General features: G+C 40.2%; 1 protein-coding gene across 7 annotated transcripts; it reads left to right on the top strand.

Annotated features, from left to right (window-relative positions):
• The first annotated feature begins 3736 nt into the window (after positions 1-3736).
• Positions 3737-22539, top strand: LOC127580152 (myosin-4-like). 7 transcript variants are annotated; one of them, XM_052033370.1, is made up of 38 exons: positions 3737-3940; positions 4034-4177; positions 4256-4412; positions 4559-4586; positions 5290-5392; positions 5521-5613; positions 5772-5835; positions 5930-6028; positions 6348-6451; positions 6789-6927; positions 7544-7662; positions 7765-7914; positions 8034-8204; positions 8304-8604; positions 8717-8781; positions 8940-9027; positions 9184-9301; positions 9418-9541; positions 9853-9989; positions 10115-10370; positions 10463-10705; positions 10808-10984; positions 11079-11224; positions 11589-11679; positions 11785-12174; positions 12279-12405; positions 12494-12612; positions 12806-13002; positions 13114-13297; positions 15597-15762; positions 15992-16116; positions 16685-16993; positions 17235-17438; positions 17926-18051; positions 18179-18349; positions 18445-18549; positions 19447-19542; positions 22396-22539. In XM_052033370.1, the coding sequence occupies exons 1-38, from the start codon at positions 3737-3739 to the stop codon at positions 22537-22539; spliced, it is 5784 nt and encodes a 1927-aa protein (XP_051889330.1). The 7 variants fall into 7 exon arrangements, with proteins under 7 accessions (XP_051889330.1, XP_051889325.1, XP_051889324.1 ...); XM_052033365.1 differs by having other exon boundaries at positions 5290-5410; positions 5533-5613; positions 8711-8781; XM_052033364.1 differs by having other exon boundaries at positions 5290-5410; positions 8304-8591; positions 8683-8781.
• Positions 22540-24455: the final 1916 nt, after the last annotated feature.

Here is a 24455-nt window from a genome sequence, read left to right as displayed (position 1 = left end):
ACATAAATGAGAACAGGAGTTGACCACTCTACCATTCAGATCTGCTTTGCCTTTTATTTTGTTTAAGGCTGATCTCTTACCTCAATCACATCATCTGGCACTATTCCCAAATCCTTTTATTCTCTTAATGTTCAGTACAAAATAACCAAGGCTTTACAGTGCACTGGGATAGAAAATTCCAAATGTTCACCACTGGCTGAGTGAAGAGTCTTCACTTCACAGCCCTTAATGCCCTATCCTTTGTTCTGAAACTGTGTCCTCTGGTCCTAGTCCCCAGTCAGGGAAACATCTTCCCTTCATCAAGCCTAAAAATATTGTACATTTCAATGAGATCTTCCCTTATTTTTTAAAACCCTAAAGAATACAAATGAAAAACACTATGACGCTGGAGGAACTCAGCAGGCCAGGCAGCATCCATGCAGAAAAGCAGGCGGTCAATGTTTCAGGTCAGGACCCTTCTTCAGGACTGAAGATAGGAAAAGGGGAAGCCCAATATATAGGAGGGAAAAGCAGAGTAGTGATAGGTGGACAAAAGAGGGGAGGCGGGGTGCGCACAGGGTGGTGATAGGTAGATGCAGGTAAGAGATAGTGATAGACAGGTGCGGGGAAGGAGGGGAGAGCAGATCCACCAGGGGATGGGTCAAATGTAAGGAGAGAAAGGGAAAAATAGAGAGATTGGCTTGGAAGGAAGAAGAGAAGAAGCATGGTGGTGGGGGGGGGGGGGTGGAAAGGAGGTGGTATTACTTAAAGTGGGAGAATTCAATGTTCATGCCATTAGGCTGCAAGCTTCCAAGATGGAAATGAGGTGCTGTTCCTCCAGTTTGCACTTGGAATTCTCCAGGCACTGGAGGAGGCAGAGGACTGACATATCAGTGATAGTGTGGGAGGGGGAGTTGAAGTGACTGATGACAGGGAGATGCAGATCACGGTTATGGACAGAGTGCAGGTGTTCTGCGAAATGGTCACCTAGTCTGTGTTTTGTCTCACCAATGTAGAGGAGGTCACACTTGGAGGACCGGATGTAGTAGATGATATTAAGGGAGGTGCAGGTGACTCTCTGTCTCACCTGAAAGGACTGTTTGGATCCCTGGATGGAGGTGAAAGTGGTGGTGGAGGGGCAGGTGTTGCCTCTATGGTGGGGGCAGTGAAAATTCCCAGGATGGGTGTGGGATGGGTGGGGGGGGGGGGAAGAAGTGAACTCGGGAGTGACAGAGAGAGTGGTCCCTGCAAAAGGCAGAAAGTGGTGGGGATGGGAAGATATACTTGGTAGTGGGGTCCTGGTGGAGATGGCAAAAGTGGCAGAGAATGATGTGTTGGATATGTAGGCTGGTGGGATGAAATGTGAGGACAAGGGGGACCCTATCCCTGTTGAGTCTGGGAGGGGTGGGGGTGCGAGCGGAGGTGCGGGAAATGGCAGAGATGCGGGTGTGAGCTCTCTCGACCACAGTTGGGGGAAAGCCCCATATAGAAAAGAAGTTGGATATTTCAGATAATAGGGTCATCGACATAATAGGGTGATTGAGGTGTTGCACCTATGGTGGGGGCAGTGGAAATTTTCTAGGGTGGAAGTGGGATAGGTGGAGGGGGGGGAGTGAACGAGGGAGTTGCGGAGAGAGTGATTCCTGCAAAAGACAGAAAGGGGTGGAGAGGCAATGTCTGCAGTCCTTTGTTTCTCTAAAGAATACACCATACTCTAGTCTACTCCGGTCTTCATAGTCTACTCTATGTCTTCTCAAAGGGCAAACCTGCCATCCCTGGTACTGGTCTAGTGAATCTTTGCTGCATTTCTTCTGTGGCAAATACAGCTTTTCTTAGGTAAGAAGATTTATACAGGACACATTACTCCAGGTGCAATCTCACTATGGCCCAATACAATGACTTACAGGATATGTAACAATTTCTACCATTTATTTTACAAAATTATGGATATATACAACTGAGCCCCGCAACTAATTAAATAATTAATTGCACCCTGATTAATTAATTAATTGATTGATTGCGCGCGTGTGTGTGTGTGTGTGTGTATGTGTGTATGTGTATATATATATATATATATATATACAAAATATTCATGCAAGGTGTCATGAACACAGTTTTAACATTGCTATATTAGGGATGACACAGGAATTTATAAACACTAAGGTTTTAATATTGAAAGAATTTCTAAATTGTAAAAGTTGCTTGCGCTGATCAGAAAGCACCATCTGCTGAGCAGAAGACTATTTTAAAGTTTCAGTGGAATAAAGTTTCTAAAAATCAGACCTGCTACTTGTCATCTTTACATTTTCAACTTATATGGCTTTGCATGTGTCAACGGGATTATTCCTAATGAATTCCAACGCAAATTGCTTATGTTGCTTCTCTAATTATATCCTGATATTAGAATACCAGTTAATGCAATAAGAAAATCTGCTCATCAGGCTTTTGTAAACTAAATATAGGAACTGGACCTGCTGTGCCCACAAAAATAAACGTATATATAAGTTGTGCAGAGAACAGAGAACGCTGCTGGCATCCAAACCTCGGGGTAAGTTTTCACTTACTTGAACTTAATTAAGGGACTAATAAACTTTCAATGATGAAGCTTAAGGAGGAACCTCATCATGTTTTGTCAGATATTAAAGAACGTAACGGGAGAAATCAATCCAGAAAACTATCAAAATAAGTAAAAGGCAACGAAAAAATGTATATTTTAGGTACATTTAGATCAGATACCGAATTATGTCAAGTTAATTTATCTAATGTCTTATTTTACTAGAATTGCGTGGAAATTTCTTTTTCTCTCAACTGGGACTGAAAAAGGTAACGGACGTCAGAAGAATTATTTATTTTGATAGAAAAATTGGATTTTTAAGAGTTGGTTATAGTTCGGAGCAGTGCATAGGTTTCAATTACATGTGTCTTTCACTTAAATGAATTGACAGGAATTGTTATTTAACGCCGCAGTTGGTTCGGCATCCACTGGCGCTGTAAGGTGTATCAAGTATCATGATTAACATTAATACTGCACATATTCTGTGCAGCAGTGGCGGGGTGATCATCACTTCCTACAATTACAAAGCAAACCAATCAGCAATATTAAGTGTAAATGTAACGTATCGAATGCATTTAATTTACTTTCTAATGACATGTTGAAATGATATTGGCCTTCTAATAAACTGCAGGCAATTGGAAGATGCTTTCGAAAGATTTGTTACACGCGATTTACCAACAGTTTCCCCGTAAGTTAAGTGGTGCACAATTGCTGTGGCCTTGGAGAGTTACGCCCCACACTGGGCTTTTACACAATGGCCAGATCACACAAGCACTTTTGAACCTTAAAGAGTCACACTCTACAGAATCACAAAATTATGATTCCGATGAGAGGCAGTTACGCTGATCCTTATCTTTACACGTTCCTTATCTTCAAAGTATACACCATGTTCAGAGCATATAGTCCATCCTATCACAACGATGGTCGGCATTTGAAACTTACAGAAAGCAGAAATATTGTGTTGAAATTGAAATACTAGATGAGATATGGGCCAAAAGCAAAGAGCCTGACATAACGGCAACATAGAAATCGAAGCACGTAATTGTCTTCCCAACAAGTTATAACTAATTAGGTGAGGCTCCACTAACAGTTTGGTTGCTTTTTAAATACAGACATCTTTTTTTCTGTTAAAAAGAAATGCGTGAACTTTGCTGTTGTTATGTGGGACACTTTTCCTGAATATTCCAGCGATAGACCGAAGCCATGGGGGATTCGGAAATGGCAGTGTTTGGAAAGGCGGCGCCGTATTTACGGAAGTCGGATAAGGAAAGGCTTGAAGCTCAAAACCGACCGTTTGATGCCAAGACCGCCTGTTATGTCCCCGATGACAAAGAACTGTACGTGAAAGGCACGGTCAAGAGCAGGGAGGGAGGCAAAGCCACCGTGGAGACCTTAGCAGACAAGAGGGTCAGTTGAACGTTTATACAGGAACACATTATTCTGATCTCCTCCTGTCCGTCCCGTTGCCACATTTTAGATTTGCCTGTTGATTACTTTCAGACCGTAACCGTTAAAGACGAAGACGTCCTGCCAATGAACCCTCCAAAGTTCGATAAAATCGAAGACATGGCCATGATGACCCACCTGAACGAGGCATCCGTGTTGTATAACCTCAAAGAGCGTTATGCAGCCTGGATGATCTACGTAAGTTCTGGAGTTTAATATCGCAAAACGACAACTTTTGAGTAAATGAGAAATTCTAATTCCTTTCTGCCACTTTAGACCTACTCCGGGTTGTTCTGCGTCACTGTGAACCCCTACAAGTGGTTGCCAGTGTACGATCCCGAGGTTGTGTCCGGGTACAGAGGGAAGAAGCGGCAAGAGGCTCCTCCCCACATCTTCTCCATCTCTGACAACGCCTATCAGTTCATGCAGACTGGTGGGTGGCCCAGGCTTTAATTATGATACTTCTTTGCTGCTTAATGCCGAATTTAATTACTTTCGAGTTGTAGCTAAAGCACGGAACAAAGCTATACCTCTCTCTGCTATTTGAACTCTGCACACTTGTTGTTTTCCTCTTCCCAGATCGTGAAAACCAGTCCATCCTGATCACGTGAGTGTTACTGATTCTGCTCGTTCCGATAGAGTTTGATTCCTTTCTGGTAGACGCGCGATTGTGTCGGATGGCAGATCCATTGCATCTGCGACATTGCCTTGTAAATGCAGTTTCTGCTGAAACTCTCTTCTGCGCTTCCCTCGTCTACTCCAACTGTCACCCGCCCTTCCTCCCATTTTCCTCAATCCATATTCGCCGAAAATGTCGCTGCCCTTCGCCCCATTCCTGTCAAGTCCTGTCTGGCTCTGTGCTCACCTGATTCCACCCCAGCGACACCACATGAGAATTCATAATTCCTCCCTGGCCTTCCCCCTTCCGTAACATCTTCCATCTCTGTGAACATACGAGACCTCTGCAACCCTCCAATTAATGCTCTTGTGCGGCGCTGACTTTAAATCGCTCCACGTTTTTAAACATAAAAAGACAAGGAAAATGTATAAAATTGAATCATTGCAGAAGTTTGTTTCTCCCGCATGATCAGAGCAGAATAATGTACAACATACCATGAAGTTCTCACTCGCTGCATTAAATTACGGGCCTGCTCCATTCATAATTTAGTGCACCTTCCCTCTCCAAACTTCTCATGGCGATCTTTGACTCATTGGCCAAGCTTTCTTTTAGAATTTGTAGTTCACCCAATTCTTTATTCATCCCATCTGTTAGTTCGGCATTTGTTGATTTCTTCATGTTCTGCTCCCAGCGGAGAATCCGGTGCCGGGAAGACTGTGAACACGAAACGTGTCATCCAGTACTTCGCTTCGGTTGGAGCTGCCAGTGACCCATCCAAGAAGAAGGAGACTCAAGCATCCGGGAAGATGCAGGTGAGGCAGAACTGATACCACAAAATATGACAGCTTCTTATTGTTCAGGTCGAAGTTAATTTCTTAAGATGATGTATTTTCCAGGTGCTAATATCAAAATTATGTTGCAGGGGTCCCTGGAGGATCAAATCATCCAGGCTAATCCCCTCTTGGAAGCCTTCGGTAATGCCAAGACTGTGAGAAACGACAATTCATCTCGTTTTGTAAGTTTCTAGAACATTTTCTAAGGTTTAGCAAACCCCACAGTGTGCCTTGTATTGACTAACAGACCAGCGTGTCGATTGAGACGTTCTGCGCAAATTATACCATGCACTCCTGGTGTGCAATTGTTTTCAGAAATGGATTTTCTTTACATTTCAAGGGTAAATTCATCAGGATTCACTTCGGTACCACCGGAAAATTGGCTTCTGCTGACATTGAAACCTGTAAGTGCAGTGGAACGAGAGTTCACATGCTAATCAAATTATTGATACGTTGACCTGTTCTTCATTACATCTGCATTTGATCGTGTCTCTGCAGATCTACTGGAAAAATCCAGAGTGACATTCCAGTTGAAAGCTGAAAGGAGTTACCACATTTTCTACCAGATGATGACCAATCACAAACCAGAAATTGTTGGTAAGATTCAATCTTGATATGTTGCTACCTATATATTTCTGATGTCTGCCTACAATTGCATTGTTAGAAATGAATTATTTTGTCACTTATTAGAACATGATGTTTTACTCAAAAATGTCAATATTATTAGTTTTGCATTTGTAAATATGTCTTTCTGTCCATAAACCTTTACTGATGTCTCTGAAAATTGACCATGAGACCCATATTGGATAAAAAAACAGAATCTAACAAGTGGTGAATTGAAGGATTATATTTTCTTGGGTTATTTGGTGCCTTTTGTTTGTTGCTCATGTCTTTCTGCAAAATATTTATTTTGCAGAGTCTTGTCTGATTACCACCAATCCTTATGATTATCCATATATCAGCCAGGGTGAGATTACAGTCAAGAGTATTGATGATTCAGAAGAATTAGTGGCCACTGATGTAAGTAGTTGCTGCACACTTTCATCTGTAGCTCCTTATTCTGACCTATCCATTGTACCTTTTCAAGCAATCACCACCATCAATCCATTTTGCCACACAAAATATACATCACAAGAATGAAGGTGATTCGGGTTAGAAACAAATAATGAAAATAATTACAATGGTTGGCCCCAGCATTGTTTATGTGTAGTCAAATAAGAAAAATATGTTTCTGGGATTTCTCAGGTTAAGGTCCAGCAATGAGGACTTCTCAAAGTAATTTTTGAAAGTTTCTACTGTCTTAATAATGGTTTCAATGCGACATTATCAATATGCAATCATTTATTTCAATGTACAGACTGCCATTGATATCCTTGGCTTCACCAATGATGAGAAGTGGGGCATCTACAAACTGACTGGAGCTGTGATGCACATGGGCAACATGAAATTCAAGCAAAAGCAGCGTGAGGAGCAGGCGGAGCCTGATGGCACAGAAGGTGACAATTCATTTCAGCTCTGCATCTGTAAACATATATAAAATTCAAAATAATACCGCACTTCATTATAATGTAATCAGTGCCATAATATTTTGTCAAGATTTGTCTGCATCCCCAACAATTATTTATGTAATTAATCTTCTGTACCAGAACATTGCTATGCTATTGTTTTTTTTCCACCCAAGACCCATCCGAAACCAAACCCACTCTATTGTTCATTGGTGTATTTATATTCGTTATTTGGTGCAAAATTGATATATTGCCAAGAAAACATTAAAGTAAGGTTGGCTGAATCTACTAGCCAACTTGTTAACTCAGGGGCCCAGATTTTCCATACAGCAGTTCCATACACACAGAAATATTAAGCCTCCTGACAGTTGTTCAGTGAGATTTCTACAACTGTTTTTCTGAGACAATAGCTGACAGGTGTACAGGAAACAGTCTGAAAGGGAATGAAATGAATGGCATTTCTCCCAAGGGAGCCGGAATGATACCAAGGTCCCTTTGGCTGCCTTCTGTGTCTTCATAAGAGAAGATAAAATGCAAATATTATTTTCCCCAAAGAATAATTCATTGGCATAGTCAAATTTAATCAATTGTCTTTATCTTGTGTTAGATGCTGACAAAGTTGCCTACCTGACTGGTCTCAACTCAGCAGATTTGCTAAAAGCATTGTGCTTTCCACGAGTAAAGGTTGGCAATGAATTTGTGACCAAAGGTCAGACTGTTCAGCAGGTACAGTTACCAAGACATTTAGTAAAGTTCAATGTGCACAATGTTTAAACTATTTCATTTAGGGTGCTGCCTTCAGCTAAAACGTGTATTGTGTTCCTTCAGGTCTACAACTCAGTTGGTGCTCTTGCCAAATCCATATTTGAGAAAATGTTCTTATGGATGGTCGTCCGTATCAATCAACAACTGGACACAAGGCAGGCCAGGCAGTATTTCATTGGTGTGCTGGATATTGCCGGTTTTGAAATTTTTGATGTAAGGATCAAAAATATAAAAATCAACAAAAGAAATGATCTAAAATTCACACTAAAGACTAGACACTAAAAAGGCAATCTAGTGATTAAATAACACCAGAAATGTCTTCACTTGTTCAGTTCAACAGCTTGGAGCAGTTATGTATCAACTTCACTAATGAGAAACTGCAGCAGTTCTTCAACCACCACATGTTTGTTCTGGAACAAGAGGAGTACAAGAAGGAAGGAATTGAATGGGAATTCATTGACTTTGGGATGGATCTGGCTGCTTGCATTGAACTCATTGAGAAGGTGGGTAATGATAAGTAGGACATTAATTAGAATTAAATATTTATCTTGTATTATATCAATGGAAAAGATGTATGAAAATAAACACTGTGATTCCCACAGCCTATGGGTATCTTCTCAATCCTTGAGGAGGAGTGTATTGTCCCCAAGGCCTCAGACACTTCCTTCAAGAATAAACTGTATGATCAGCATCTTGGCAAGTCAAACAACTTCCAGAAGCCCAAGCCTGCCAAAGGAAAGGCTGAAGCTCACTTCTCGCTGGTCCATTATGCTGGTACTGTGGACTACAACGTTACTGGCTGGCTGGATAAGAACAAGGATCCACTGAATGACACTGTAACTGGGCTGTTCCAGAAGTCATCAGTGAAACTCTTGGCTCATCTCTATGCCGCAGCTCCTGAAGGTAAAGCTCTGAAAAACATGGTTATTAGCAATGATATTTTTACCAGCACTGCTTTCTTCCCTTCCCTAATTTGTTTAGAACAAACAAATTTGTTGTTTCTTTATAGCTGAAGGTGGTGCCAAGAAAGGAGGCAAAAAGAAGGGTGGTTCATTCCAGACAGTATCTGCTCTGTTTAGGGTAAGGTTTTCTCTTCTACATTCATTCTGCACTATCTTTTGAACAAAAATTTAATAATTTTGGATTGATTTGAAATTAATTTTAGTCATTGATTTAAATGTGTCAAACTAATTAACATTTTTGTAATTGCCTCTATTGGCTTATTGTTCACCTCACAGGAAAACTTGGGCAAGCTGATGACTAACCTGAGAACCACACACCCACATTTTGTGCGTTGTATCATCCCCAATGAGACAAAGACACCAGGCAAGTAGTGTTTTTATGGCTGCACTCCACTGTTATAGATAGATATTGTTATTATTACATTGAGTAACAGCAACAATCTTCAACTTTTAACTCAATATGTCATAGAAAAAAAATTGTTTTCTAATTTAATAATTATGTTCATGTTGTAAACCCCAGGTGCTATGGATAATTTCCTTGTCATACACCAATTGAGGTGCAATGGTGTGCTGGAAGGTATCAGAATTTGCAGAAAGGGATTCCCAAGCAGAATCATCTACGGTGACTTTAAGCAAAGGTAAAAAATCTCAAAGTCCACATTTCCTTTTTCCCTTTTCCATCCAAATCAGTTGTTCAATATATTTGGTTCTGAAGAAAATCAACAATAACCTGTGTAATACTCTAATGCAACAGATACCGAATTCTAAATGCAAGTGCCATTCCCGAAGGTCAGTTCATCGATAGCAAGAAAGCATCTGAGAAGTTATTGGGATCCATTGACGTAGATCACACCCAGTACAAATTTGGACACACGAAGGTAATTATGTTGAAATTACAAGTCCCTTTATCTGAAATAACAAGATGAGGAATTATGAATTTAGTTTTGAATGTAATCTTAGAAACAAGTGAATAGATATACTGTTACTGTTATGTTCCATATGAAACTGCATATATGGAGCAAGTTCAATCCTATTCAAAACTATTCCATTATGGTCAGTTACGCAAAGTGCATGTGCTTCACAAATTTTCTGGTGTTCCAATGATCATATAAACAGATTAAACCGTGTTTCTAAAATGTGTTGTATTTTGAGAACTGAACATTAAAAGTGATCACTTGCTTTGTTTAAGGTGTTCTTCAAGGCTGGTCTCTTAGGTTTACTTGAAGAGATGAGAGATGAAAAGTTGGCGCAGCTCGTTACCCGCACTCAAGCTATATGCCGTGGCTACTTGATGAGGGTTGAATTTAAGAGAATGATGGAAAGGAGGTAAACATTGCTTTTCAAAATAGCCAAAGATATATTTGCCAGTAAAAATATATCATGCATGAATACTGCATTTTACTCCATAAATAGAATATTGTAATATCTGTTCATTTTACTGTGTCCTTTAGGGAAGCACTGTACACCCTACAGTACAACATCCGTGCATTCACAAATGTCAAACACTGGCCATGGATGCAACTGTACTTCAAGATCAAACCTCTTCTGAAAAGTGCTGAAACTGAAAAGGAAATGGCAAATATGAAAGAAGAGTTTGAGAAAACTAAGGAGGCACTTGCCAAATCTGAAGCACGGAGGAAGGAATTGGAAGAGAAAATGGTGGCTCTTGTGCAGGAAAAGAATGATCTCCAACTTCAAGTCCAAGCGGTATCTACACTGACTATGTTTGTGTGGTTATCCATATATACAAACTACAAAACACATATCCTGGGATAATTCATTGCATCATTTTATTGCAGGAAACTGAAACCCTGGCTGATGCAGAAGAAAGATGTGAGGGACTGATTAAAAATAAAATTCAACTGGAGGCTAAACTGAAGGAAGCTAATGAAAGACTGGAAGATGAAGAGGAGATAAATGCTGAGCTGACAGCTAAGAAAAGGAAACTGGAGGATGAGTGTTCAGAACTGAAGAAAGATATTGATGACTTGGAGCTCACCTTAGCCAAAGTTGAGAAAGAGAAACATGCCACTGAGAACAAGGTGATTTTGATGCCTAATTCATATACAACACATAGAAAAATTTCAAATGTCATGATTGCATGTCATAAAATTATTCAATTCATTTTTGTTTGTTGAATGTAGGTTAAAAACCTCACTGAAGAGATGGCTGGTCTTGATGAAAGCATTGCTAAAATAACAAAGGAAAAGAAAGCCCTCCAGGAGGCCCACCAGCAGACTTTGGATGACCTCCAGGCCGAGGAAGACAAAGTCAACACTCTGACCAAAATGAAGACTAAGCTGGAACAACAAGTTGATGATGTAAGTGTTCTTAGCAATAACTAAATCAAGTAAATATCTAGCAACGATCATTGTTTGAAGCCACTTCTGACAAGACATAATATTTTTTAAAAAGCTTGAAGGTTCTCTGGAGCAGGAGAAGAAACTCCGCATGGATCTCGAGCGTGCTAAGAGGAAGCTTGAAGGTGACTTGAAGCTGTCACAAGAAGTAACAATGGATTTGGAGAATGACAAGCAGCAACTGGATGAGAAACTAAAGAAGTCAGTATTCAAATTCTGTGCAACCAGATCTATTTTCGCAATACATTGCTTAAAATTGATCCCACTTTTCCCCTTTGATATGGAAAATTTTTATTCTGAAGATTGCAATTACTTCTCTTGGAGAAGTTACTTTAAGTTGCATGTCTTAAATCACTGGGACTAAGCTGCACTGTCACTATTCAAAGAAAGATATGCTTCTAAGATGATATTGTGATCAAATTAAATTTATCTTAAAGATCTGCTCATTATTATATAGGTATTTCTTCAGAATGCCAGTGGAATAAGCCACTTATTGTGTAAATACAAAACATATAACTGAAAATATTTATTTAATTAACTTAATTCTTTATTGTTCTAATTAAAGGAAAGAGTTTGAAATCAGCCAGCTTCAAAGCAAAGTTGAAGATGAGCAGGCAATGGCTTCCCAGCTGCAGAAAAAGATTAAAGAATTACAGGTGATGTACATGTCCAGTGAAATTATCAATGCTACTCAGTGAAGGTCACATGTTTGAACTGATATTACTGGTTCCAGATTATAATCAATGTTTGCTTATCTTAAGGCTCGTATTGAGGAGCTTGAGGAAGAAATTGAAGCTGAACGTGCTGCTCGTGCCAAGACTGAGAAACAGAGAGCCGATCTTTCTCGAGAACTTGAAGAGATCAGTGAGCGACTGGAAGAAGCCGGTGGGGCAACTGCAGCTCAGATTGAAATGAACAAGAAACGAGAGGCAGAATTTCAGAAAATGCGCCGCGATCTGGAAGAATCGACCCTCCAGCATGAAGCCACAGCCGCTGCTCTTCGCAAGAAGCAGGCTGACAGTGTTGCAGAACTTGGGGAACAAATCGACAACCTGCAACGTGTGAAGCAGAAACTTGAGAAGGAAAAGAGTGAGCTGAAGATGGAAATTGATGACCTTGCCAGCAACATGGAGTCAGTGTCTAAAGCTAAGGTACAGTGACGGATGACACTACGTACTACACTTGTATAGTTAACTTTAATTAGTTGAGTTTGGTTTGTTTTGTTCCTTTTCAAAACTGATTGTTTTGTTTTCAGGCAAACCTTGAGAAAGTGGCACGGACGCTGGAGGACCAGGTCAGTGAAATGAAGACCAAACATGATGAGCATCAACGTTTGATCAATGATTTATCGACTCAAAAAGCACGTCTTTCAACAGAAAATGGTATTGATCAGTCCGATATTTGTTCTTCATCATGTAGAAAAGACTATCATATTTACAACTTTTCACACACAATGTCCTTCATTTATAGGTGAACTGAACCGCCAGGTGGAGGAGAAAGAGGCCTTGGTATCTCAGCTGACAAGAGGGAAACAAGGATATACCCAACAGCTCGAGGAACTCAAGAGACAGCTGGAGGAAGAAACAAAGGTACAAGATTGCATCATTATAAAATATTACATTTTGAGGTAGCGATGTCGAGCAATTGACTTAAGGAGTTCTTTTGGTAGCACAGATACATATTTGAATTGTGACCAGAAGCAAACAGGCAAGATTATTTACCTGCTAAGAATCACAATGGTAATGAGTATCATTTCATCATTGTACATGGTAATGATTTCAGGCTAAGGGCGCTCTGGCACATGCTCTCCAATCTGCCCGCCATGACTGTGATCTGCTCCGTGAGCAATATGAAGAGGAACTGGAGGCAAAGTCTGAGCTCCAGCGTGGAATGTCCAAGGCCAACAGTGAAGTGGCTCAGTGGAGAACAAAATATGAAACTGATGCAATCCAGCGCACAGAGGAACTGGAAGAGGCCAAGTATGTAATACAGAGGAATCTGGGTTCATGCACCACATTCTGTCAACGAGAATTTATGTTCTTGCCACATTTCCTGTGAGGGTATTATTATGATGGTCTTTTCCTTTTCAGGAAAAAACTTGCTCAGCGTCTACAGGATGCAGAAGAGCAAATTGAGGCCGTGAACTCCAAATGTGCTTCATTGGAAAAGACTAAGCAGAGATTGCAGGGTGAAGTGGAGGATCTGATGGTAGATGTAGAGAGGGCAAACTCAGCAGCAGCAGCTCTCGACAAGAAACAAAAGAACTTTGACAAGGTAAGATCAGGTTGTTTCATTGTTTCCCTTTATATGTCATTCAAAGGAAGTAACCAACTTCATGTTAATCAGTCTTAGGCAGTAAAAGACAAGCAACTGACAGTTCTATTTTATACATAGAACATATAGAACAATACAGGCCCTTCAGGCCAGGATGTTGTGCCACCATATATGAACCTTATCCACATTCAATCTATACCCCTCTCTACTTCACTTCCCATAACCCTCTATTTTTCTTTTGTCCATGTGCCTATCTAATAGTCTCTTAAATGACCTATCATTATTCAGTCTCTACCGCCACCCCCGGCAGCGCATTCCACGCACCCACCACTCTGTGTGTGTAAAAAAAAATCTCTGACATCTCCCCTGAACTTTACTCCATGCACATTAAACAGGTGACCTCTACTATTGGCCATTGCCACTCTGGGGAAAAGATGCTGGCTGTCCACTCTGTCTGTACCTCTCATAACCTTATACACCTCTACCATGTCACCTCTCATACTCCGTCCCTCCAAAGAAAAAAAGCCCCAACTCACTCAACCTCTCCGCATAAGACATTCTCTCCAACCCAGGTAGCGTCCTTGTATATCTCCTCTGTACCCTCTCCAAAGCTTCCACATCCTTCCTATAATGTGGTAACCAGAACTGAACACAATATTCCAAGTGTGGTCTCACCAGAGTCTTATAGAGCTGCAGCATTACCTCTCGGATCTTGAGCTCAGTCCCCCAGCTAATGAAGTCCAGCACACCATAAGCCGCCTTAACCGCCCTATCCACTTATGCAGCCACTTTGAGGGATCTATGTACTTGGATCCCAAGATCTCTATGTTCCTTCACACTGCCATTAATCATGCACTCTGCCTTCAAGTTCACTCTTCCACTTCAAACTTTTCCGGACTGAACTCCATCTAGCACTTCTCCGCCAAGCTCTGCATCCTGTCTAAATCCCGTTGCAACCTACAACAATGTTCTTCACTATCTACTACACTGCCAACCTTTGTGTCATCTGCAAACTTACCAACCCATCCTTTCACTTCCTCATCCAAATTATTTATAAAAATCATAAGGAGCAGGGGTCCCAGAACAGATCCCCGTGGAACACCACTAGTCACTGATCTCCAGGTCATGTGCTCCCCTTCTACGACCACCCTCTGCCTTCTGTGGGCAAGCCAATTTCGAGTCCACACAGCCAATTTTCCGTGGATTCCATACCTCATGACTTTCTGAATGAGGCTACCATGGGGAACCTTGTCGAACGCCATATATACTACATCCATTGCATTACCTTCATCAATTTGTCTTGTCACTTCCTCAGAAAACTCTATTATGCTTGTGAGGTACCACCTTCCCTTCACAAAGCCACGTTGACTATCCCTAATAAGACTGTGCTTTGCCAAATGCTCTTAAATCCTGTCCCAAAGAATCCTCTGCAATAGTTTGCCCACCACTGACGTAAGGCTGACTGGTCTATAATTCTCAGGATTATCCCTGTTAGCTTTCTTGAACAATGGAACAATGTTTACTATCCTCCACTCCTTTGGTACCACACCTGTGGACAGGGAGGGCTCAAAGGTCATTGTTAGTGCTGCAGCAATCTCTTTTCTTGCTTCCCATAATAACCTGGGGTAAATCCTGTCCAACCCCAGGGACTTATCTATCCTAATACTTTTTAGTATTTTCAATGCTGCTTCTTTCTTAACCTCCACATGCTCTAACACATTTGCCTGTTCTACGCTAACCTCACATTCATCTAAGTCCCTCTCCCTGGTGAACACTGAAGCAAAATATTAATTTAGGACCTCCCCTAACTCCTTCACGTCCAGGCACAATTTTCATATGAGATTTGACCTCATTAATGACTTGACAAAAGCCCTTAATGTAAGGTCCTTGGAAGTAAATTGATAAAATTGATGTTTCACAACGGGTGTTTTACATTCACTAATGGCAGGAAATTTGGCATCAATAGATCTTTGTTCATTGAAATTAGCAGGTCATAAAGGAGCAAACAGAGTTTATTGGAATCAAGCTGCAGATCACTTCGTACTGAACCTTTTTAACAAATGCTGGCCATGTACCATCCTAAGAAGATACTGCCATAGGGAAGCAGTCCTTTCTCATCTGTTTACATATTCATGTGTGATATTATATTAGGGCAGGGACCCTGGACACTAACAAAATATATAATTACGGTTTTCAGGATGAAGTCTGAATTTCATACTCTCCAGCTATCATATCTCATTGTTGAGATGTAAATGTTGTCTCAAATTTCATTTCTAACATTTGCAATTGTACAATTAAGGTTCTGGCAGAATGGAAACAGAAACATGAGGAAAGCCAGGCAGAACTGGAAGCAGCTCTGAAGGAAACTCGCAGTCTGAGTACTGAAATCTTCAAGATGAAGAATGCATATGAGGAGTCTCTGGATCACCTCGAAACGCTTAAACGAGAGAACAAGAATCTGCAGCGTAAGTCTAAATCCTTTCTCTTATTTAAGCATGTTAATATGTTGATATTATGAAATAGATACTTGTTTTTCTTGGAATTAAATCCCTTTATAGATTCCATTCTGGCTCAATAACCTCCAATTCTCTCCAGAATTCATCTCACTTCAATAATATATGCTCGTATTTCTTTCATAATCTCACTTTTATCAACACAAGATGGGTCTAATTAACGATATCTCTCAAAAACCAGAGGAGATTTCTGATCTGACTGAGCAACTGGGTGAAAGTGGCAAGGCCCTCCATGAGATGGAAAAGGCAAAGAAGGCAGCTGAGCAGGAGAAGAGTGAAATTCAGTCGGCATTGGAGGAGGCAGAGGTAAAATTGACAATTATTCTTGCAGTGCACGTTAGAAATAGAAATTTGGAAAAAATAGTAGTTGTGAAATGGCTTTAAAAAAGTTGCAATAATAAGAGCACGACCAGCATTAAAAAAATATTTTGAAGTTCTAAAGGCTTCAGCACAAAAGGAATAAATTCATCCAAATGGGATTCATTGAGAGTAATTATGAATGTTCTTTTTAAAGTATGGATGGTTTTAATGGAGTAACAGTTGAACCATTGGATATATTTAATGTCATATTTATATGGCTAGTGAAGCTTTAAGTCAAATGAGTGAATGGCAGCAAAGTCAACATATTCTGGAGCCTAGGAGTCTGAAATCAAAAAACCAAATACCAGAAACACCTTTTGGAGTGTGGCAAGTAGGAATCCAATCATGAGGAAGCATTTAAATACCATGTTACAAAAACATAGTGGATAATGGTTCCAGCAGCAATTAAGTTGAGGCAGGGCAAAGATGTAATGAATGCATCACAGCGAGGGCAATTAACTTTTATGACAACAATGTGTGAAATACTCACACATTCATTTAATCCCTCTTGTAGGCCTCTCTGGAACATGAGGAGAGCAAGATCCTTCGTATTCAGCTGGAACTGAACCAAGTGAAATCTGAAGTTGACAGGAAGATTGCAGAGAAAGATGAGGAGATTGATCAGGTGAAGAGGAACCACCAAAGAGTCGTGGACACAATGCAAAGTGCTTTGGAGGCTGAAGTCAGGAGCAGAAACGATGCCCTTAGAATCAAGAAGAAAATGGAGGGTGATCTGAATGAAATGGAGATTCAGCTGGGACACGCCAATCGTCAGGCTTCAGAGGCTCAAAAACATCTCAGAAACCTGCAGGGTCAATTAAAGGTCTGTATGATAGGATATTGATTTCCAGTTTACAGTTATTTCTAAATGTTGTATAATCACTCAATAAAGTAAATATAATTGATTTTCCAATGACAGAACTTTATAAAAAATCCAGGATTTGTTATTTACAAGTAAGTCTACATTTTTCAAGGTGCTTATTAATGAAAATAACAGCTTATTATGACAAGTATAAGATGATTCGTACAAGATGAATATTACAGTATATCTGCATTCTAAACAGGACACCCAGTTACAGCTGGACGATGCTTGCAGAGGTCAGGAAGACTTGAAGGAACAACTGGCCATGGTGGAGCGCAGAAGCGGCCTGCAACAGGCTGAGATTGAAGAAATGAGAGCAGCTCTGGAACAGACAGACAGGTCTCGCAAAATTGCTGAACAAGAGCTGGTCGACGTCAGTGAGAGAGTTACACTGCTGCACTCTCAGGTTTGTCCCCACACATTAATGTCACTTTGAATCCAATAAGCATGCCAATCCTGCTATATACAGGTATGGTGCTGAGGTTGAGGTGGCTGAGAGGCAGAGAAGGTGTAGGATTAATTTAACAGCAAGATCTTATTGTTATTTTTAGTTAATTTTCCTGTCCAGCAGCCCACCTGACTCAAAGGAAGGATCTCTACTGAGAGAAGGCTGTAGTTTGTCAGTCACGTTCACTGCAATGTTTTCAGTCTCTGGGAAACCTGCATTGTACACCCAATGTGGTCATGGAGCCTAAGTTATACTAAGTGCCTAAATCTCCACAGCATGATATCTAATGTCCTTCCTCTAGAAGTATTGGCAGCAATATAGGGGTTGAGTTGATGTTGCATTCCCTATTTACTTCATCCCAATAATGATCCACCCTCTTGTGCTGCAGTTTGATATCAACATTGGTCATCCCAAAAAATCTTTCAAAAATTGTTTTTTCCTGCAGAACACAAGCCTCATCAATACCAAGAAGAAGCTGGATGCCGACCTGAATCACATCCAGTCTGAAATGGAAGAAACTATCCAGGAGTCACGAAATGCTGAAGAGAAAGCAAAGAAGGCTATCACTGATGTAAGTCAGAAGTTTTCTTAATAGTTGATTTATCACTGTTTACAAATGTTATCTCACTTTAATAACATTGATATCATTTTAATTTTGAGCTTGAATAATGACTTGACAAATTGCCTCAAATTTCAAGGCTGCCATGATGGCTGAAGAGCTGAAGAAGGAACAGGACACCAGTGCTCACCTTGAACGAATGAAGAAGAACCTCGAGCAGACAGTGAAGGACCTGCAGCATCGCCTGGATGAGGCTGAGCAGCTGGCGATGAGAGGAGGAAAGAAACAACTCCAGAAACTGGAGGCTAGGGTAAACATTGAGATATTTTATGGTGCGCTACACACTGAAACCTTTGGATATGACTTGGGTATCAAGCAATTAATCCCATTTGTTGATTGGTTTAGGTGCGTGAGCTGGAAAATGAGCTGGAAGCTGAGCAGAAACGAGGTGCTGATGCTGTTAAAGGTGTTCGCAAGTACGAGAGAAGAGTCAAGGAGCTGACCTATCAGGTATTGTACAGTTAATAATCATGTGGTCCACAACGTATGGCTTACAGGCTGCAACTCACCTCACCCAATGCTCTGCAAGGACAGTTTCTGACCCTATGACCACACCCCTAACTCAGCATGCTGACTGTTCCAACCGCTTTGCAAGGTTGCTCTGTCCCTTGAGGTTGGCCATGCTCTGAGTTCATGATTGAGTTGTTCACTTTCCGGTTTTGTTTGATTAAAGAATTCCTTTGTCACCCTAATTATTGCTGAAAGCTCTCAAACAAATAATGGCTTTCAGCAATAATTTTGCAAATAATTAGTCCTTTAGTAGCCAGAAGCCTTCAGTACTAGGTATCTGGTGGGCACCACCACAAGGCTTGAATCAAGGGCATTTGGGGTCCTGCAGACTATTGATTTTTGACTGGATCATTCAACTTAAAAACACCTTTCTCATCACCAGAGGGAGGCTCGTGCTTTTAAATAGAACACAGTAGACATCAAAGTCATTGGCTACCTTATTGTGGCCCCTGCACTTTACTTGTTTACCTGCACTGCAATTTCCCTGTAGCTGTTACACTATATTCTGCATTCTATTTTCATTTTACTACCTTGATGTAGCTAATGTATGGTATGATCTGCTGGATGGCACGAACACAAGAGCTTTTCACTGTATCTCAGTATATGTGGCAACAATAAACCAATTGGCAAGACAGAAACAAACATTAAAGATGATGAGTGTTGCGGTAAGGAGCCAGTGGTGATAAACTGAGTGGAGCGGTGAGGAGGCAGTGATGTAATATCATCGAGGCAGTGAGTGGGTCAGCAAGAACTATGATGTTTATCTTTAAATTTTGCATAAGAATACAAAATCACTGAAAGATATTATAAATATTGCTTCTTTTGCAATATTCACAGTCTGAGGAAGACAGAAAGAATGTTCTGAGACTACAGGACTTGGTTGACAAGCTGCAGATGAAGGTTAAGGCCTACAAGAGACAATCTGAGGAGTCTGTAAGTAACCATGAACTATAATTGCAATCTTTAAAGACAATTATTTTATATAACTTATTAATTTCTGTATTGTTACAAACAAATGCTAACACAACCTACATTAAACAGGAAGTTAGAAACATTATACATCCACGTACACTGAGCATTGAAGTTAACTTAGTTTATAAGGCCATCTCCACTCACTGTTATAGGAATTCTTTTCTGTTCCTTAAAGACATATTTGACATGAGTGATATCAAGATACAGAACCTGAACAAGATACAGAAACTTGGTTTTTGTTCTTAACTGAACCCTCAAATGCACAAGCATTTTTTGGCAATAAGATGTATACAAATTGCACAGAGGATTACAGTTGTGTATTCACTGTCCACATAAGTTTAGAATGACTTCTTTATATTTTTAATTTAGATAGCAGCTTTTCATTCGCTCATTTCAATGTTAAATTGAGCTGGAGGTGTCATTAATAAACACGTCTACTTTATTTCATTTATTTCCTTTTTATACAGCAATCCATATGTCTAATTACATGTAAATAACTAGTCTAGATTCTAAAATCCCTAAATTCTAAAGAATGTTTCAATGAGATTATCTCCCATTCCTCCAATCTTCAAAGAATACAGACATTATCTATTCAATCCTTGCAAATACGGTTGAGCTCCAAGATATTTGTCATAGTACAAGGCTCATTATCATTACTTATGAACAAATGGATTTTAAAGCTTCACTTAAATAATAAGAACAGTATAACTCGGACCAGGAGTAGGAAAGTAGGCTTCTCAGCCTTCATTATTCAGAAAGGTTAAATCTGATCTTTCATTTTTCTATCTAGTTTCCCTTAGTGTCTAAAAGTCCACTAGACCCAGTCTCAGATGTACTCTATGACCAATAACCAAAGTCTTCTATGTTAAAAATTCTAAAATAATTCTCCTCATCTCAGTCCTTAAGTGATTCTAAAGTTATGATTCATAGTTCTAGTCTCTTCAGGCACGGACAGCCGCCTTTCATCATCTACTTTACCAAACACCTTTTAGAATTTTAAATGTTTCAAAGATACTATCTTCTGTTGTTCTAAACTGCACAGAATATAGGCATGTTTAAATCAGTATCTCCTCATATGACAACCCTCACCTCAAGAAAATAATGAAAATGGCAGATGGAATGCTGGCTAAACAAAGGGGTCTGGAGGACATTTTATGTTACAGTTACACAAAACACTGATTAATCCACAGTTGGAAGAGCCCTGGATGGCTCACCATAGGAAGGAAATATTTTCCTTGGATAAGATTTACCAGAATGACACCCTAGACTCCAAAAGTTAAATTATAATGGATATCCTAAACTGGGATTCTATACCAGGGAATTTAGGTTTTGGATTGATGTTGCTGATATAGTAAATAGAACTGAGAGGATTGATAGAGAAAATCTATTTCTGCTCTTTGGGGCCAAGTGCTGGTGGGCATAGCATAATCTTTTTCCACACTGGAAGAAAAATGGAAAAGCTGATCATTTCTTAGAATGTGAGTGATTCATTAATGTAATAAGCAGAAGTAGGCGTATTATCACTGTCTTATATGATGTGAGATTTGTTGTCTTGAGGCAGCAGTACAGTGCAAAGACATAAAAAACAATAAATTACAAAATAAATAGTACAAAATAAAAGGAGCAATGAGGTAGTGTTCATGGATTCATTAACCATTCAGAAATCTGATGGTGGAGGGGAAGAAGCTGCTCCTGAATCATTGAGTGGGGGTCTTCAGGCTCCTGTACCTCCTCCCTGATGGTAGTAATGAGAAGAGGGCATGTCCCGGATGGTGAGGGTCCTTAATGATGGATGCCACCTTCTTGAGGCACTGCCCCTTGAAGCTGTCCTCAATGGTGGGTAGAGTTGTGCCTGTGATGGAGCTGGCTAAGTCTACAACCCTCAGCAGCCTCTTGCGATCCTGTGCATTGGAGCCTCCGTACCAGGCTGTGATGCAACCAGTCAGGATGCTCTCCACTGTACAGCTATAGAAATTTGCAAGAGTCTTTGGTGACATACTGAATCTTCTCAAATTCCTAAAAAAAAGTAGAGCTATTGGCGTGCCTACTTTGTGATTGTATCAATGCATTAGGCACAGGACAGATCCTCAGATGTTGACGCTCAGGAACTTAAAGCTGCTCACACTTTCCACTGCTGACCTCTCAATGAGGACTGGTGCATGTTCTCCTGACTTCCCCTTCCTGAAGTCCACAATCAATTCCTTGGTGTTGCTGACATTGAGTGCGAGGTTATTGTCGTGACACCACTCAATCAGCTGATCTATCTCACTCCTGTACACCGCCTCATTGCCATTTGAGATTTTACCAGCAACAGTGGTGTCAACGGAAAATTTATAAATGGTGTTTCAGCTGTGATTAGCCACAATGTAGAGAGACTAGAGCAGTGGGCTAAGCACACATCCTTGAGGTGCACCTGTGTTGACTGTCAGCAAGGATGAGATGTTATCACCGATCCATACTGACTGTGGTCTCCCGATAAGACCACACCCCCCCAAAAAACAACCGTTCAATACAAAGCACAGAATGTGTCAACAGAGACCTTCATCCTATCTAAACTAGATTAAATTTCAAATGCGAACTATTAATTTATTAAGGTAGTTCATTATCCACTCTTCTTTCTCGAAAGATGATGCACCTTAGGATCAAATAAACCACAAAAACTTTAAATTCCTTTGCTACCCTAATTATTGCTGAAAGCCCTCAAACAAATATTGGCATTCAGCAATAATCTTGTGAATAATTAGTCCTTTAGTACTGACATTCTCCAACGTTCTGGCTCGCAATCTGATAATTTCTCACACTGTATTCCTATAGGAGGAGCAGGCCAACATTCACCTGTCCAAGTTCCGGAAGGTGCAGCATGAACTGGAGGAAGCCGAGGAACGTGCCGACATTGCAGAGTCTCAAGTCAACAAACTTAGATCCAAAACCCGGGACATTTCTATGAAGGTACAGTGAAAATTATGCAAATTATTGTTTAATATCAAGATACAGTAATAATCACTCAAAACACTGGTAATGATTTGTTATTAATCAAGGAATGATTAAATGTTAAAGGCATACATTTTATTGTACTGATTTATAATGTGCATTTCCTTTTTATCTGTTAGAGTGCTGAAGAGTAGATGACAACATGAAATGGTCCAAAGAAGAAGTCCACAAAATGTGTATTTCTTTGTAACATAGCTTTACAAATGTAGCAATATCAACAGAAATAAACGTGCAACACTGAAATGTTTCCTTGTCAGCTTGTGCTTGTTAGATGATTCAATAATCATGGTAGGATCAAAGCAATGCATGGAAGAACTCCTGGAAAATTATGTTGCCATCAAAAATATTGTTATGACTGTAATACTGAGAAACAATTGAAATGATGCATATGAAATCCCTTTCAATCAAGAATCAGGCATATTTATATCATACCATTAAAATTATGGGGTGAAAATCAATCTGTTGATCACACGGGGTCAAAATTTGTGTGACCAATGCCAGACTTAAAATGAGCTCCAAGTCTTATTACCACATTCTGTCTGAGTTGTGGTAACTGTGCTGCCTCCACTGGCAGTTTGCATATATTTCGGTGGTCAGAAATTCATTTTCTAGAGTAGGATTGAGGTGGCAGGAGTAGAACAACTGTGAAATAAGAAGGGCTCCTTTATTTTTTCTTATGACTTCTTACAAAACATTTTATATGGTTAAAAATAACTTACCTTCTATTGTTAGTCACCATTTTAGACTACAGTTAGTTCATGTAGAATGAGCAGGATAGATCAAGTGCATTCCCTAAACAGCAAAATTTCAAGAAGCAGACCTAAATAATGCAGTATTTTCCCATTTATATATGCAAGGGTGCACTTTCTTCAGGTTGTTGAACTGTGGCTTGACAAGAGTTATTTCAGATGGGTGTTCTTGAAGGTTGGGAATTTTGTGAATGCTACTTAGCTGAATCTGGCCCAATTAACGTCCATTTAGACTAGATTAGAGAAGTTTTCATATTATATTCATAAAATGTCCGTTTCCATCAACAACATCCAGTTTTCTTCTTAAACTGGAACAAGGATAGTTCCACAGAAAAAGTTGTCTGGTCTTGATATGAAATGTTCAAGGAAACATCAAAGGTGAAAATCCTCGACTGGAAGAGGCATCAATGCAATGATATTTATGTATTTATTTATTAGTCACATGTACATCGAAACACACAGTGAAATGAGTCTTCTTGTGTTACTGAGAATGTGCTGGGGGGTGCGGGGGGCAGCCCACAAGTGTCGCCATGCTTTCAGAGCCAACATAGCATGTCCACAGCTCCTGACCTGTATGTCTTTGGGAGGAAACTGGAGCACCCAGAGGAAACCCACACAGACATGGGGAGAACGTCCAGACTCCTTACAGACAGGGGCGGAATTGAACCCGGGTCACTGGCACTGTAACAGCATTACGCTAACCGCTACACTACCGTGCCGCCCCAGTCCAGATAGATTGGAAACAAAAATTGTCATTGAATAGAGTAAAAGGGTAATGCCAGTTACCAAGGATAGGTAGTTTTAAATCCAGACTAGACACAATGAGACAGTCCCGTGAAGAGAAAGGGAAGAGAATCCAAACCTGGAGCTCCTGGATAGTAATGACATTGTGACTAAAATAAATAGAAAATACTTATAATACATGTCCATTTAATTATAAGGCAAAGAAACAAACAGTACAGAATGGAAGTAAGTGAAGGGAATAAGGATGATAAAGAGTGATTTAGTGGCCTGATACAAGCACCTTAAAGGAGCTTTGGCCAGATGATTTGTCATGGGCTAATGATCATTATGTGTGTGATAATGGCCTTTATTATAAGAGGGTCTGATTTCAAGACTGGAGACCTGATGTTC

Source organism: Pristis pectinata, chromosome 18, assembly GCF_009764475.1.
Source record: "Pristis pectinata isolate sPriPec2 chromosome 18, sPriPec2.1.pri, whole genome shotgun sequence".
In the NCBI taxonomy this organism is placed as follows: domain Eukaryota; kingdom Metazoa; phylum Chordata; class Chondrichthyes; order Rhinopristiformes; family Pristidae; genus Pristis; species Pristis pectinata.
The sequence above is the reverse complement of the archived record's forward strand: the minus strand, read 5'-3'. Positions and strand labels throughout refer to the sequence as shown.